This window comes from Carassius gibelio, chromosome A24 (genome assembly GCF_023724105.1).
Source record: "Carassius gibelio isolate Cgi1373 ecotype wild population from Czech Republic chromosome A24, carGib1.2-hapl.c, whole genome shotgun sequence".
Taxonomy (NCBI): Eukaryota; Metazoa; Chordata; class Actinopteri; order Cypriniformes; family Cyprinidae; genus Carassius; species Carassius gibelio.
Window position 1 is genome coordinate 3993927 of NC_068394.1, and position 14850 is coordinate 4008776.

At 35.0% G+C, this 14850-nt stretch overlaps 1 protein-coding gene across 6 annotated transcripts in view; it reads left to right on the forward strand.

Moving 5' to 3' along the window:
- The first annotated feature begins 857 nt into the window (after window positions 1–857).
- Window positions 858–14850, forward strand: part of LOC127946555 (anion exchange protein 2) — a 39229-nt gene continuing 25236 nt past the window's right edge. The window contains exons 1-4 of one of the 6 annotated variants that reach the window (XM_052543214.1): window positions 859–953; window positions 8029–8244; window positions 8345–8409; window positions 13488–13670. In XM_052543214.1, the coding sequence (XP_052399174.1) occupies window positions 13611–13670 (60 nt within the window). In that variant the 5' untranslated portion in view covers window positions 859–953; window positions 8029–8244; window positions 8345–8409; window positions 13488–13610. Of the gene's footprint in view, window positions 1389–8028; window positions 8245–8344; window positions 8410–13487; window positions 13671–14850 lie in introns of all 6 variants that reach the window. The other 5 variants (XM_052543212.1, XM_052543217.1, XM_052543213.1 and 2 more) reach the window with 5 other exon arrangements.

Genomic DNA, 14850 nt, shown 5'->3' on the forward strand with positions numbered 1-14850 from the left:
AATTATTTTAAAGAAGCAGCCGCGTCTCTATGGGGTTAAGGTTAGTTCACTTAACCAAAAACAACTATTGTTTGCCTACAAACACTAATTTCTTTGTATGTGGGTATTATTTATGTGGGTATTATTTATTTATATATTATATATATATTATTTAGTGGGTATTGACATGCATTGTGTGTCTTATTGACCGGCAGATGTCATATTTGGTAAACAGGGTTTTGGAACTAGATTAAGTATAACATAATAATTTAATAAGAAATAAATGTTCTTTTGACGCAATTTGTCAAATCTTCAATTCTGTATGAGCCATTTTATTTTCTATTTTTTAAGGGGTTTACAACCATTTTACTACTACTACTATTACAAAAAAAGTGTATATAAATGAAAGAATAACAGTTTTTTGTATATTTTAAGTCAGTTATTTAATAATAATTGTATAACGTGTATCGAGTTCGTGGAATGTGCAATTTATCGCGTGGATTACAATAAATTAATTGTTCTTTTTGTTTTATTCTATTAGTTTGTTTACCCGACATGCGTTAATTTCAAATGCAGTCATGTTTTAAGCATCCCTGCTATTAATTAATGTCATTGCTCTTTTTATTATTCAAACTACATATGAAGTTTCAAAAGTACAATAAGAGGACGGCAAAAGCATCCCTGCTATTAATTAATGTCATTGCTCTTTTTATTATTCAAACTAAGTTACATATGAAGTTTCAAAAGTACAATAAGAGGACGGCTTTAGGAAATTATTCGAAATTGGGTTAGAGTTATGCATTTTTCACATGAATCTCTCGTGACATGTCCATTCACGAATACAGTGTATAAAAGCCTGGAGATTTTTTTTTTTTTTTTTAAAGGGAAGGAGTTCCTCAGTCGAGATGTGTATGACAAGCACGCGCGCGTCAGATGTAAGTTAGCTCATCTGTGAGGAGGGGAGATCGGCTGAGGTAGGACATATTTCAGACATGCGTAGGGTTTTATATGCTCAGAAACGGAAAAGACTGTGAGCAGCATCAAGTGTTCTGCTCGAATCGACAAGGTATAACGAGTTCGGGTGCATAAAAAGTGATTTTCTGACCGGATTGTGAGCACGCACGCGCGCCAGCGTCAGTGATCGGTTAGCCCGAGCTAGCTCTCAGGTAAAATAACTATAAACCGGGATATCTTAAATGAACATGGGCTGAGAATACAGCATTATGTGGTGATGAAGCCGTCTGCTTCCGTCTCCTGGGTTCGTTTGTGCGAGTCCTGGTCCTTGGACTGCTGTCAAACTAAACTCGAGTGTAACGTTAGAGACGTCTAATCAGAAAAGCCATCTGCCACGTGACACCCTCGGGGGAAATACAGAGTTACAGAAACACAGCGGGAAAAAGGAACTAACGGTAAAGCCACAAGTCGTTCAGTGACTTTATTTATATAGAAGTTGAATACAGACACCATTTATACAGGTCTCAACATTAACGCTTGTCAGGGACAAGTGTATTTTGTGAAGGATCAAATGAAAGAGAGTTGTACTTGCCCAACCGGACAAGTAACCTGATCAAAATTTTGATAACGAACAGCACGGAAACTTTGGGACGAATGATTCAAAGTGTATTACTTTCATTGTAAACGGTGACTAATGACGGATAATGTTTTGAAAGTATCAAGATCGCGGAAGATACATTTTCTATATAATATGTAACATCACACGACCAAGAGTCTTGTTTTCCCGACTTTCAGCACGATTGCAAATGTGTTGTTGATTTTAAACAACTTTAATTCAATAAACAAAGAATATAAACTGACTTGACACATAGAACAGTCGCGCAACACAGCGGTCTTTAGTTACTGAGTGATTCGGCATTTTTGAACGAGTCAATGATTCAGTAAGCCATTCATAAAGACAGTCACTTGATTCATTTATTGAGTGAATCCGCCGTTTGAACGAATCGGTTGAATCATTGATTCACTCATTTAGACACTGACTTGCCACCGCCTGCTGGTGGTTTAATTTCATATTTAAAAGAATCATTGCATTTTTCCAACATTTCATATTTGTATGTCAAAACAAAATAAAACATTAAAGCTACAGTCGGTAACTTTTGATGCTCTAGCGGTTAATAAACAGAACTGCTTGCGTCTTGCGGAAGAACATTGTAGCTGGAGCTACTTCTCTCTGTTTATGTCTATGAAGAATCACAAAGGTGCTGGGTTACTCCGCTGCGGTACCCCCGAAGCAATCTAAAATAGTCCGAATATAAACACTTATTATAGATGTAACACGGTTTGGAAAATGGATTCATGGTGTACTCGCTTATTATATACATTTTGTAAATCTTGAACACAAAAAAAAAGTTACTGACCGCAGCTCTGATTGGTTGTTTCTTACCTGGAGCGGATGAATTTCTGCAAATGGCAATAGGACCACTGGGAGGAGCCAGAGGAGCTTGATTTTTTTCACGGATTATCTATCTCATATTCTACTGTCAGGACAGGTTTCAAAAATACATTTTTACAAAAGTTACCTACTTCAGCTTTAATAACATTATTTATGCATTTGCAATTCTGAGTAAATTAATTCATGGAACCTCTTATCTTCATTAAATACAGTTGGAGTAAACACATCTAAATGGCACTTTTGACACAGCTTCTGTTCTATATATATATATATATATATATATATATATATATATATATATATATATATACATACTTTAAGCTTTTGTGCTTGGTGTGTGCTTGTTTCCAGGGGTCAGCATGGATTTAGGTCAAATCATTGTTGTAAAGCCATCAAGGAGTCAGATTTCTTAGATGAACAAAGCCCTGACTTGGTGGAACCGGTGCCTGCCAGCTTTAAATTGGCAACTTTTTGCCAAGTGTGATTAAGGCATAATGCCAGAAGCCAGCAAATTGGTGCAGATTACAGTAAAGAAAGAAATATCTTTGTAGCTCTTTCTCTATCTGTGCTTATCAGAGCATGACTGATATGTCAACCTTCTTCAGTAATACAGTGAAGATGGAATGCCATTTGTACATTTTTAGCTGCTTATTTATGTAATTCATTTTTTATTTTAACAGGATGACATTATTAGAGAAAGATGCGGTTATTTATTAAAGCTGTTAGAAATTTTTTTTTACATTTTTTTTTTTATTAGACTGTTTTCATCTGATTTACCTCCCGTGGATTGGTTTTACAAACTCTAGACTTTAAAAAAAATAGTTATTATATAATGAAATAAGCTTTATTCCTGAAAGCATTCCAGTGCAGATGAGCTGCATTTTCCTGCGGGGCTAAGGTTGTTTTCAGAAGTCCTGCATTGCTCTTTTAATAATTGTCTGCACAGCTGGAGACACTAATAAGCTGAAAAATATTTTTAAGGCCGTTGTTCTCAAGTAGTCCACTTTTATACAAATCTGACTCAGCAATTTTGCGAATCGGTCTGCCTTGGGTAGCGCGACTTAACACTTGTTCAGGGGCTCCTGTGTGGTTTTTACAGCACTGTATTTCCCAGGAGATGTGTTAGTGTATTCACTTTGTCGTGAGCCGGTTCGATATTTAATTGTGATTGTTTGTTTTGGTGTGGCTCAAGGTATGAATGACTGTGTTCCTCTGGTCAGGGCTTGCTTGTTGGGTTTGTTCGCTGCTGTCATATTACAAAGACATGATTGTCCGCTCCAAGTTAAACACATAGAGTATGAGAACTCAGGTGGTGCTTTTGTGTGTTCGAAACCCGAGTCTGTGAAACTCATGCTGACCGGTGTGCAGAGAAAAACACCTTTAGAGAGCCATTCCAGGGATGTTTAGTCTTGAAGTGATAATTAAATACGCTTCGTTTGAGTTTCACCTGTGCTCCTGTTGTTTCTCTCTTGCACAACATCAGAATCATTCGTAAATACATTTTTGAGTAGTTCAACATTTGCATCTTGCATTTTGCTCACCCTCATGTTGTTTTTCTTCCGTGGAACAAAGAGGGAGAATATTTGATGTCTGAATTTCTTTGCTGTCTTCCGTGAAATCACGGAAGAACTGGGAGTTTTTTTCCTTGTCTTTGACTCTTGTCCTTGTCTTTTTCCTTGTTATTTTAGTGTCATTGATATAATTTTGTAAGTAGATTATGCTTTATACTTTTTTTTGTTTACTTTCTGTTAAAGTTTAAGGAAAATTGTGTGTGTTTTCCTTCACTTTCGTTAATTTTATTTATTTTTAATTTTTATAGTGTCTATCCACCTTATTTTTCCTGTAAGACCAGGCACAAGAATTTGTACTTTTTATGGGTCTAGATTGAGATCTCATCTATTTTTAGCTGTACATATCGCTCCTTTTGCTGCTTGATATTGCAAATTGGTGTGTCTTACCATATTATTTATAACAGTTTTACCGTTTACTACACTTTGATATTCTTCTCGTTATTTCTAATGAACCAGAAGTCTCACACATCGTCTTACTTCTGTATTAAAGTATAATGTGAATATATCGTTATAGGTTTCTTTTTAGTTTAAGTTATATTGACTCTTTCCCCGCCAGCCACCGCAAGTGATTTTGATTAAATATACTCCAATATGCAACACACCAAAATAAAGATCAGAGCCTCTACTTTTCTAACGATCGCGTTATTTTTTAATATACATCTGTTTACTCGTTAAGAAGATGTGTAATAGCGCCCCCAAGTGTATAACAGTGAAAACACGAAAAGCCGTAAAAACTTGTCAGTTGGCGGAAATGATTGACTCTTGGAATATTCTGTTCATTGACCAAGTAACCACAATGATCAGCTTTAGGAGCACTGAAAATCATCACCATTATTTTTATCACTATTTTTTCCCTAAAGTATCCTGGGAATTTATTAAGTGTATCAGGTAACTTTTAAACTTATGATAAGGCAAGTTTTGAGACGTTACACCAGTGATTTGTTTAATTTAGATCTCACGATCCACTCAATTGAAAACGAAACCCTCAGGAAACAGCTTAGGAAGCGTAACTACTAACAGAAGTTCGTAACTTCTGCCAGATGGTGTGTACGCAAGGCTTGCGACAGCATTGTTTTGATTACAATTCAGCGCGTGCTGTGAAGTCTTTTGAAAGTTTCCAATGTGTTTGTGCCAAAACAATAGTATCGAGCCCTTGTTTGTTGTTGCTAGTGCATTTAGCGTGGATCTGTTTTTCTAGTCTTTCTCAAGTATAGAGAAATCCAAATAAATTCATGCATTTTACGTAATATATTTGTTTCTGGAAGCAATAAAGCCATGTTTTTCACTGCAGGTGTATTTTAGGCCATGTTCTCAGTGTTGGTGCTTTATCAGTTTGTGGCTATAGAGATGTTTCTCAAACATTCCCAATGAAGAACTAACTTTACATTGTTGTGCCAAAGGCAAATCTAGCCAAGTAGTAGATTGCTGTGAAATCTGGTTAAAAAGAACTGCAAACCATGACTGTGGCTTTGGACAGTCAACTGTGAGAGTGAATTCACTGGAGTGAGAAATACAGTAATGTTCTTCCGTTTTCTGTGGATTTGGATGTTGTTGCCGCTCTGTGTAATCGGAAGGCATCTGCATTTTGATGTAATCACATTTTGTCTCCGTTATCTTGCGTTATGCATGCCACTGTACGTTTATGCAATAGCTCTTCTTCATTTACCAGTGTTTTGACAGTCTCCTGCGTTTGCTTTAACTGACTTCCCTGTTTATCATGACCAGAGCAGTTTGCTGACAGATGAAAAGTTAACGTGACAGGAAAACTGTGAAGGATGTGCTGTTTTCAGCAGGTTTTGTTGCTGAATTGTGAGTTCCCAGAACTTAGAATTTGTTAAATGTAAGATAGATTTTTCGAATCTTTTGTTTTGTCAAAAAATTACGTAAATGTCCTATAATATGTCATATATATTTATATTCTTCCATTCATCAGTATCTTTCACAGATTCAGTACCAAAAACCTCACAAACTTTGGCACATCCAGTCAGTAGTGAAAAGCCCCTTTCACACTGCCATTCCGGCAAATACAGGGGTAAAGTGTTCCCGGGTCGCTAGATTTTGCACTTTCACACTGCCAGTGATGACTCTGTATATGTTCGTGCTTTCACACACAACCCTTGAAGATCCTGTAACGACACGTGAAATCATCGCGTGACGTGTAATGTAATGAGTCGACAACGCTAGGCACGTTATACTTTCACTGAAGCAAGCAAACGATCTCTGTATCAGCACGGAAAGTGAGGAACTAACTGATCTCTGCTTCATTACAGTTTGCACATATGTTTTCGTCGCGAACGTTGATCTTCCTTCAAAACAGCCAGTAAAAGAGTCGCGCGATAACGGGCGTCATCACTTCGACACGGAATTAGATCTGGCTTTTGTTCACACAGCGCTCGTCCCGGGTCGAACCCCACAATGTTACTAGGTCCCCAACCCGGGTTCAATGTGGTAATCAATCCCGGGACGTGGTTGCTTTCACACAGAAGGCGACTCGGCAATTTTCCGGAAATATTGCGGGTCTGACCTGCAGTGTGAAAGAGGCTAAAGTGACATGACATTCAGCCAAGTATGGTGACCCATACTCAGAATTTGTGCTCTGCATTTAACCCTTCCAAAGTGCACAAACACAGAGCAGTGAACACACACACACACACACACACACCCGGAGCAGCACCTAAGTTTGTTATTGCTGGCCTGAGATTCGAACCCACAACCCTAGGGTTAGGAGTCAAACTCTCTAATCACTAGGCCATGACTTCCCTAACTAGTAATTCCTCTGAGGTGCTAATGATAAAATCTACCTAACCTGAGTCCTGGGGTCCGTTCTTTGTACCTCGCTTAATACTGAGATGATTTGAACGATTCCAGATCTAGTAAACGTGATAACTGATCTCTGGCTAATTTGGTTCTTCAATCAAATTTACAGATTTGATTAAAATATCTGGATTAAGTTGTTTAAGATTCGCATGCATTCTTGTGTTCCCCAAAAGGGACAGATATATTGAGCTCACCCAAAATTAAAAATTACCCCATGATTTAGTCACCCACAAGCTAGGTGACTTCCTCCTTTCAGACAAATACAGTCAGAGCTATATGTACAAAAAATGCCCTGGCTCTTCCATGCTTTATAATGGCAGTGAATGGTGGTTTAGATTTTGAAGCCCAAAAAAGTACATTCATGCATCAAAAAAAGTGCTCCATACTGCTCCGGGTTAATAAAAGTTTTGTGAAGTGATAAATTTGTGTAAGAAAAATATCCATATTTAAAACTTTATTAATCATAATCTCTAGCTTTTGATTACTGTAAGTGGGTTTACAAGAGAATGGCGTTCCAGTTGTTGTAGGCATAGTGTGATCGGGTGAAGGATTATTTGTTTTGCATTATTAAAATCAGAAAACAAGTTTGAATAATAACAATGGTAATTATTTTAGCACATTATTGTTACTAATCATCAGCATCATGAATAATAATAATAATGTGAAAATGAAAAATATAACGATCTAGTCATTTTCAAAAAGTAAGTTCTTATTGGTTGTCAGGCATCTAAAAAAAAGCGAGTTTGCAACAAAAACAACAATTGTATTTTCAATGTAATTATTATTAATTTAAAAAACAACTGTTCATATATTGATTATTACATATAATTAGTTATTATCAATTTAATTATGCTAGTAATAATAATAATAATACAAATTATTATACTGTAATTATTTTATCATATTATTATTATTATTATTATTACTAATTATCATTATCATCATAATAATCATCATGTATTATGGTCATGTAAATAAAAGATAAGATTAATAAAATTATTTACTCATTTGTAACAATTATTCAATATTGTCAAAAAGCAGAAATAAAATAAAAATATGTTCTACATATTGATTATTAGAAAAAAAATCCTCACTCTGGTTAAGGTAGTAAACTAACAATTTAACATCTTTAGCCGATGTTACACAAGAATATCAAAGAGCCTGTTAAAGCTTGTTAAGTCACTGGTAAATGAATGAAGCTCCTGTCCTGTAATTGGGCTTTAAGAGTGTTTTTTTGTTGTGTTATGCTTTCAGTGCTGTTAAACCATCAGAAGATGATGCACGGATGGGTGTGAGATGTGTGAGGATATGTGAGTGAGTGTGTGTGTGTGTGATAGCTGACTCATTTTTGAGCAGCGACAAAGTCCTTGTCTCTGGCAGCGGTCACATGTCTGGTCGTCAGAGGTCTAGGTGAGGAAACCTAATCCAGCAAAGGAAGCGATTCACCTGTCAGTGCTGGAGTGTGAGTGTGTGAGTGTGTGAGGGAAACATTGCAGATATACAGTGCTTTATATGCTATCACCCAGCTCTGACTCTCTCTCTCTCTCTCTCTCTGGCGTTCTGTACACAGTGGCTGTTGGCTTTACTTTACAGTTAAGATGTCAGCGGCAGCTTCTCTGCAGTGAGCACATTGAGGTAAGTTAGTACATTGTACATTTCAATGGCTTTTTCATTGTGTTTGTTTAACTGTTCACTTATTTTTTTTAAAACATGCATTTTAACACGCCAGTCAGATGACATTTGATTTACTATTTTAACTCTAGTTGCTATTTTAACAATTGGTGGTCTTTATCATTTACCAATTCAGTTGATCTAACAAAACTTTGTTTTGGATAAACATTTGTGCATAAAGTTTTCTAAGAGTGTCTAACAGTTATAGAGCTGTTGTTTGGTAATTACTAGTTTAATTTTAAAATCAATTTTTTTGTGAGTTTTATGAAATTTGAAAAACATGCATAATGTTGAAAGCAACTAACTTTTTTCTAAGAGATGTTTATATCAACATAACATTGTACTATTAATTTATGACTTGGCATCTAGAAGTGATATTCAAATAGTCAGCATATCATGACGGATCACTAGACATTGTTAAGTCAACAGTGAAAGTCCACTGGTTTACTGATAAAGCTCAGTCATCACGTAGTGTGTACTTTTGTTTTTCTTTTCTGTATTTTATACTTTTAACATTCGAAATTTAATGAGTGTTAATGATTGTATTAATCGAATCATCAAGAGATGTGATTTGTGTGTTTGTATGTAAAGTTCAGAGGCTGCGTGGCATGTCTTGTGAGTTTGATAAAGTCATTAAATATCACTAATCTCACAGCAGTGAGCGTCTCGTAATATCCAGCACTCAGCTGTATTTAAACAATGTTTTAATTAAAAATCTAAAGTCAAAAATAACTTTTATAATTATTTCCCAAAAATAATAGTGTTATTTTGTAGATGCTAGTGCTTAACTGATATTTGGTACAGTTGCACTTTGTATGGTTAAGTTACTTCGGCAGAAGCTTTTGCTAAACCAATAATTGTAAATAATGGGGATGGTTCACTGTGGTCCATTAATTGACCTGTCATCCAACAGTTGAATAGTTAGTGAAGTTGACTTGTTAGTCATACACTCAGATGAACCTCTTTGGCCAAAAAAACTCAAGCGTCATGCCTCAATCTGCTGTATCATGTCAAAAAACTGTTTAACTTCCATTTCGTTGCGCAGTTTTTCTTACGCAACAAAGTATATTATTTAAACTTCTTTTATTTTTTGAACATATCTTGTAAATTTATGAATTAAAAAGATTCATAAGTGAAAATTGGTACAATTATAAACATCTGATTGGCTATTGATATGAACTCTTGTCGTGACCATTTGAGTTAATTTTTTCATTGGAAAAACGACATTAAAATGCATTAAACAGTCTCATAGACTTCCATTATGAGTGCTTTTTTATGTACGCAAGTTTTTATTTATTTGTATTTTTATTCATATTACTTCTTACAAACACGGAAATTAGAGTTCTTTGACTTGATGATCAATTTTTTTAAATGTAATTACTTAATTTAAAATAACATTCCTTTGCAGTAACCTGAGATTAAGTCTTGATCATGAACACAAAGTTGATAGCTCATCTGTCAATACTTTGAACCTGCAACCTTTCAGTTTCCAGCCCAGATTTTTTACCACTAAGCCACACCATAGAGTATAACGCATTGTCACGTAACCATTCATGCAGTTACAGCCATAGATATGAATAGCTAGATTTCTTATTATTTAAATCGCAGACGCGTTTACATGCTCGGAGCGATCGAATGGGGAACAATGTGCATCGGTTTACACGCTCATCAAGGATACAAAACGTGAATGTGGGTAGCCACGCCGTATTTTTCAAAGGTCTCGGTTTTGGTACGTTTACACTGAAATGCAACTCCGGAGTTTTAAAACTAAAACAGGGTCTTCAGCATTTTCAAAAGTCTCGGTTTTCAAGGGTCGAAAACGCCGGAGTAGTGTAATTGATAGGCATAGCTGTAGCAAGTTATGCATTTTAAAAGTAAAATGCACTAGTGTAAATGGGGCCTAAGTTTAACTTACAAACATGTCTTTCATTTGAATGTGCCAGTGGTCACTAGTAAAGTAAGAATTCTAGATTTGCTGAACTATACTGTAATTAAGCGTTTTATATTTTTACGTTTCCGCATTTTGATTTGAATGTCTATTTGCAGAATGGCATCTTTATTGGCTGCCTTTTCTTTGACTGAAATTATATTTTTAAGACATGCTTGAATGTGATCCAATAAGCATGTTTGCCTTTCACAAAACAATAAGGATTTTCCCAACTGAGAACTGTTGATGCTGTGGTCTCTGTTTAGAACCGTGCAGGACGAGGGATTCCTGTTGAAGTTAGTTGGATAACTTTAACTTAGATTAAAAAATTTACAAATTGCATTTACAGTGGCTTGAACTGCATACCTGTCTGACAATAAATTAGCTGTATTTTATTCCACTTTCTTTATTCTTGCCAAGTTGGACCATGTCCACCAAGAGCTAATGCTTTGAATTTCAAAGGATAAAGTCTTTTGTGTTCACATTCAAGGTGTACAAAATGGTCCAGTGAATTGGCAAATATGTGGTTAAGTGTGATAGACAGAAACACAATGGCTAGAAGTAAAATATCATTGTTAAATTGAATAAGCCATGTGTGGGTGTCTGTATCTCAATTGTTGAAGCAATTACCAAGTTGACCTCTGGAGGAAATCTAGAGGGAAATTAAGCAACAAACAACATTATTGCTTTACTCCTGAATAATAAACTATGCAGTTACAGTATGTTCTTTGTAAAACTGTGTTTTTCAATGCAAAGGTGAAGTTTGCGCACTATAAAAATAGATATTTATATGGTTGAAATTACTTGATCGTTGGTGGCTACATTTGATCAACATCACAACAGAAAGTTAAAGATCATAGAATGGATGGTCCTATCTTTCATTGTGCAATTGTAGATACTTCCTGTTTTCAAAGCACTTCCTTTTTTAAACAGAAAAACTTATTAATCTTCTCAATGTTAAAGTACTTTGTTGAGGAAACCAGTTTGAAAACAGTCTTTATTTGATGAATTCAATTGGTTGTTGAAAGAGGATTTTGTTGTGTTTAGGATTTTTGGTATCTGAAGACTTGAGCTTTCATGATTTGGGAAATCATTTTTGTTACTGTTATCAACCAATTTACATTGTTGGCTTAGCATCCTTACTTTTTGTAAAGTTGCAATGAAATTGGTCTGAAACCCAAACTTTGAGATATTTCAGCATTTACTGCACAACGGCCCAGTTTTGTATTCCTATTGTATTCCTAACTATTGACTAACATGCCACTCATAGAGCAATTGAGTCATGCGGTTGAAGAACTGGTCTGAAAAAACTTTTCTGGAATCGTTGACCTTCCAACAAAGTTGATGTAACTTCACAGAGGAACAGCCTGTATCTAAAAATAGCAACTAACAAGACATTGCAACTTTACAATATCGTACACTCTATATTAAGAAAACTCTTAAAGATACTGGGACCAAGTTTCTTAGAACTCTGTTGCAAGGTGACTATAAAATATTGCAAGGAGGATTTCTGTTGTATTTAATTTTATAATAAAGTGCGTTTGAACTTGGTATTGCAATGATGCTGTCCGAGTTGAGTAACTGAGCAGGTCCTGCAAATGAACAAACATGTGACTCCAGTCATAAGAGTCAACTGCATTAACAAATAATAACAAGGTCAAGTTATTTTGAGCTTGCATTACCAGATTACTTTATCACTACAGTATTACATACTTGGATTACTTTCTTATTCAAAACCTTTTATGACGATAATGCTCATATCTGGCATATTATTGATTTGATTTACTTCAATAAATTGTTACAGCTGTTTCGCACAATAAAAGTGTTTTTATTTTTTATTTTTTTTTTAAACCATGTGTGAAGATGTTTAGTTAAGCCATGGTAGAAATTTTACATGTTTGATGCAAGACCTTAACTTTTGAGCATCAACAGGAACTGGATCAAGATAGCTAAAGGTTAAAGCGCTCCATATATCAAGAAGTTTTGCCACAAAACCTCCTATTACCAAAGAGCTTAGATGAAAACACAATTGTTGCTTTCAGCATTATAGTTATGGGAAACTCTTAGATGAATCAACAAAAGAAAGACTAGATGTCCTTGAATGTTCTGGTTAGAGGTCAAACCTCAACGCAACAGTTGAACAATTGTAGTTTTTGCACAGACTACTTCTCCAACGCAAATTTTACTTCCAGAAAGTACTAGTTATAAGCAATTTAAAAAAAGTTGTTTTTATATTTAATGCATTTATTAACATTTGTTAATGTTACATAATAAAATACAATTGTATATTAGTTAATTATTAGTGTACCTTAACTAATGTTAATAGATACATTTGATTTTGAACTGTTAATATTGTATTGATTATTGTAAATTCATGAAAAAGTGAAAGTGAAATTCAGCCAAGTATGGTGACCCATACTCAGAATTTGTGCTCTGCATTTAACCCATCCGAAATGCACACACACAGAGCAGTGAACACACACACACACACTGTGAGCACACACCCGGAGCAATGGGCAGCCATTTACGCTGCGGCGCCCAGGGAGCAGTTGGGGGTTCGATGCCTTGCTCAAGGGCACCTAAGTCATGGTATTGAAGGTGGAGAGAGAACTGTACATGCACTCCCCCCACCCACAATTCCGTCTGGCCCGAGACTAGAACCCACAACCCTTCGATTGGGAGTCCAACCCTCTAACCATTAGGCCACGACTTCCCAAAATAATGTTAGCTCATGTTAATATGGAACCTTACTGTAAAGTGTTACTGTTTTGTCTTGTATTCAATCTGAACTGTTGTAATTCTTCTATGGTGTTCAGTCAAATTAATGAAAGTTGAGCAAATCTACTGTTAAATCACATCCAGTATTTTATGGTTATTTACGGCATGAGTCTCTTATCTTTGTGTCCTTACGGTAGCAACTTTTTTTTATCTGGTTGTTATCAGTCTTTGGATACGAGGGGGCTGTTATGTTGTAGTTTAAGTCCATTTACTCCATCAGTGCAGCAGAAAATTGTTTAATCACATTGCAAACTCTTTTACGATTTGAGCGGTGTAACGTAAAGGTAATAATTAGCAGTGAACAAATTATTTAACAGATGTTTCAAACTGCTTGCAGGTTATGCTGCCTATAAACTCCTGCTTGAGTCTCAGTGAGAAAGAGAAAGGCTAAAGCCTGTGCAGATCCGAGCGTTGTTGAGCGTCTCCTGTGCTGCTTCACCACAGTGTCCTGACGTCAGCCATGAGTGACCCTGTGATTTCAGATGAACACACCAATGATGTGGCTTCAGTCGTTCACAAAGTAAGTCAACTGCTTTATTGATTTAAAGAGTTGTTCAAATGTTCAAAGCTATTCAGGATGAATTGTGGGGTTTTATTTGTTTCTAGCCTTTATGATCTGATGGTTATACTATAATACCTACTGTACTAGAAGCATTATAATTTCTATAAACTTACCCGTTCAAAAAGATTAAATAAGGATTTGTTTTAAATATTTTTGAAAGAGGTCAATTATGCTCTGCAAGGCTGCATTTATTTGACCAAAAATGCAGTAGAAAAGCCAAACAAAGAAAAAATATGTTATTATCTAATATTATTATAATTTAAAACAACTATTTTCTATTACAAAATATTTTAAAATGTAATTAATTTCTGATGCTGATGCAAAGCTTCATTCTCAGATTCACTCTTCTAGTCTTTATTGCCATATGATCCTTTAGAAATCATTGTAATATGCTGATTTATTACTAATTTCTAATTTCTTACTTTCAGCTGCAATAAAACATTTGTTTCTGCTTAATATTTTTGTTTAAACCGTGTTTTACAGTATTATACAGTATTATACTATATATTGCAATATATTTTAATATATTAAAATAGCAAATAGCTATTTTAAATTGTAATAAATGCAGTCTATGTAAGCATAAGTATTTTTTTTTCTTTTTTTTGTGATTGTAGTGTATATAATGCAATTTATAAATTGGTTTTATTTATGTATTTTTCTTGCAACATGTTGAAAGATTTCTGTGGGATTTACATGTTTCTCCAATAGTAATTGACTATAAGTATATATGCAGTTGGTATGTATGCAGTCGCATATACATCAAAATATAAATTTTTACACTGTAAATGAATTTAATTGCACAGTAATTGCTAGAAATTCACAAAAAATAAGGAAAATGTACATTTTTATTGATGATTTTATAAGACTGCAGGAAGGTAGAGCTAACTCTTCTGCACATAAGCAGATGCTAATAAATATTGACTTAATTATTGATATTACCATAGAACCAAGTCCAAAAAACTTGGTCAAACTATAGTAGTCTTTTGTTAATTCATGTTGTAATTCATGTAAATGCATGTTTAAATATAAAGAATTGATCCTAGATTTCCATCAGTAGTGTCTTCTGTGCTTGTCCTTTACATGTGAACCATATTTCATGTACTTTATTCTTTGAAAGGGTATAGCATTTAAGATCCAG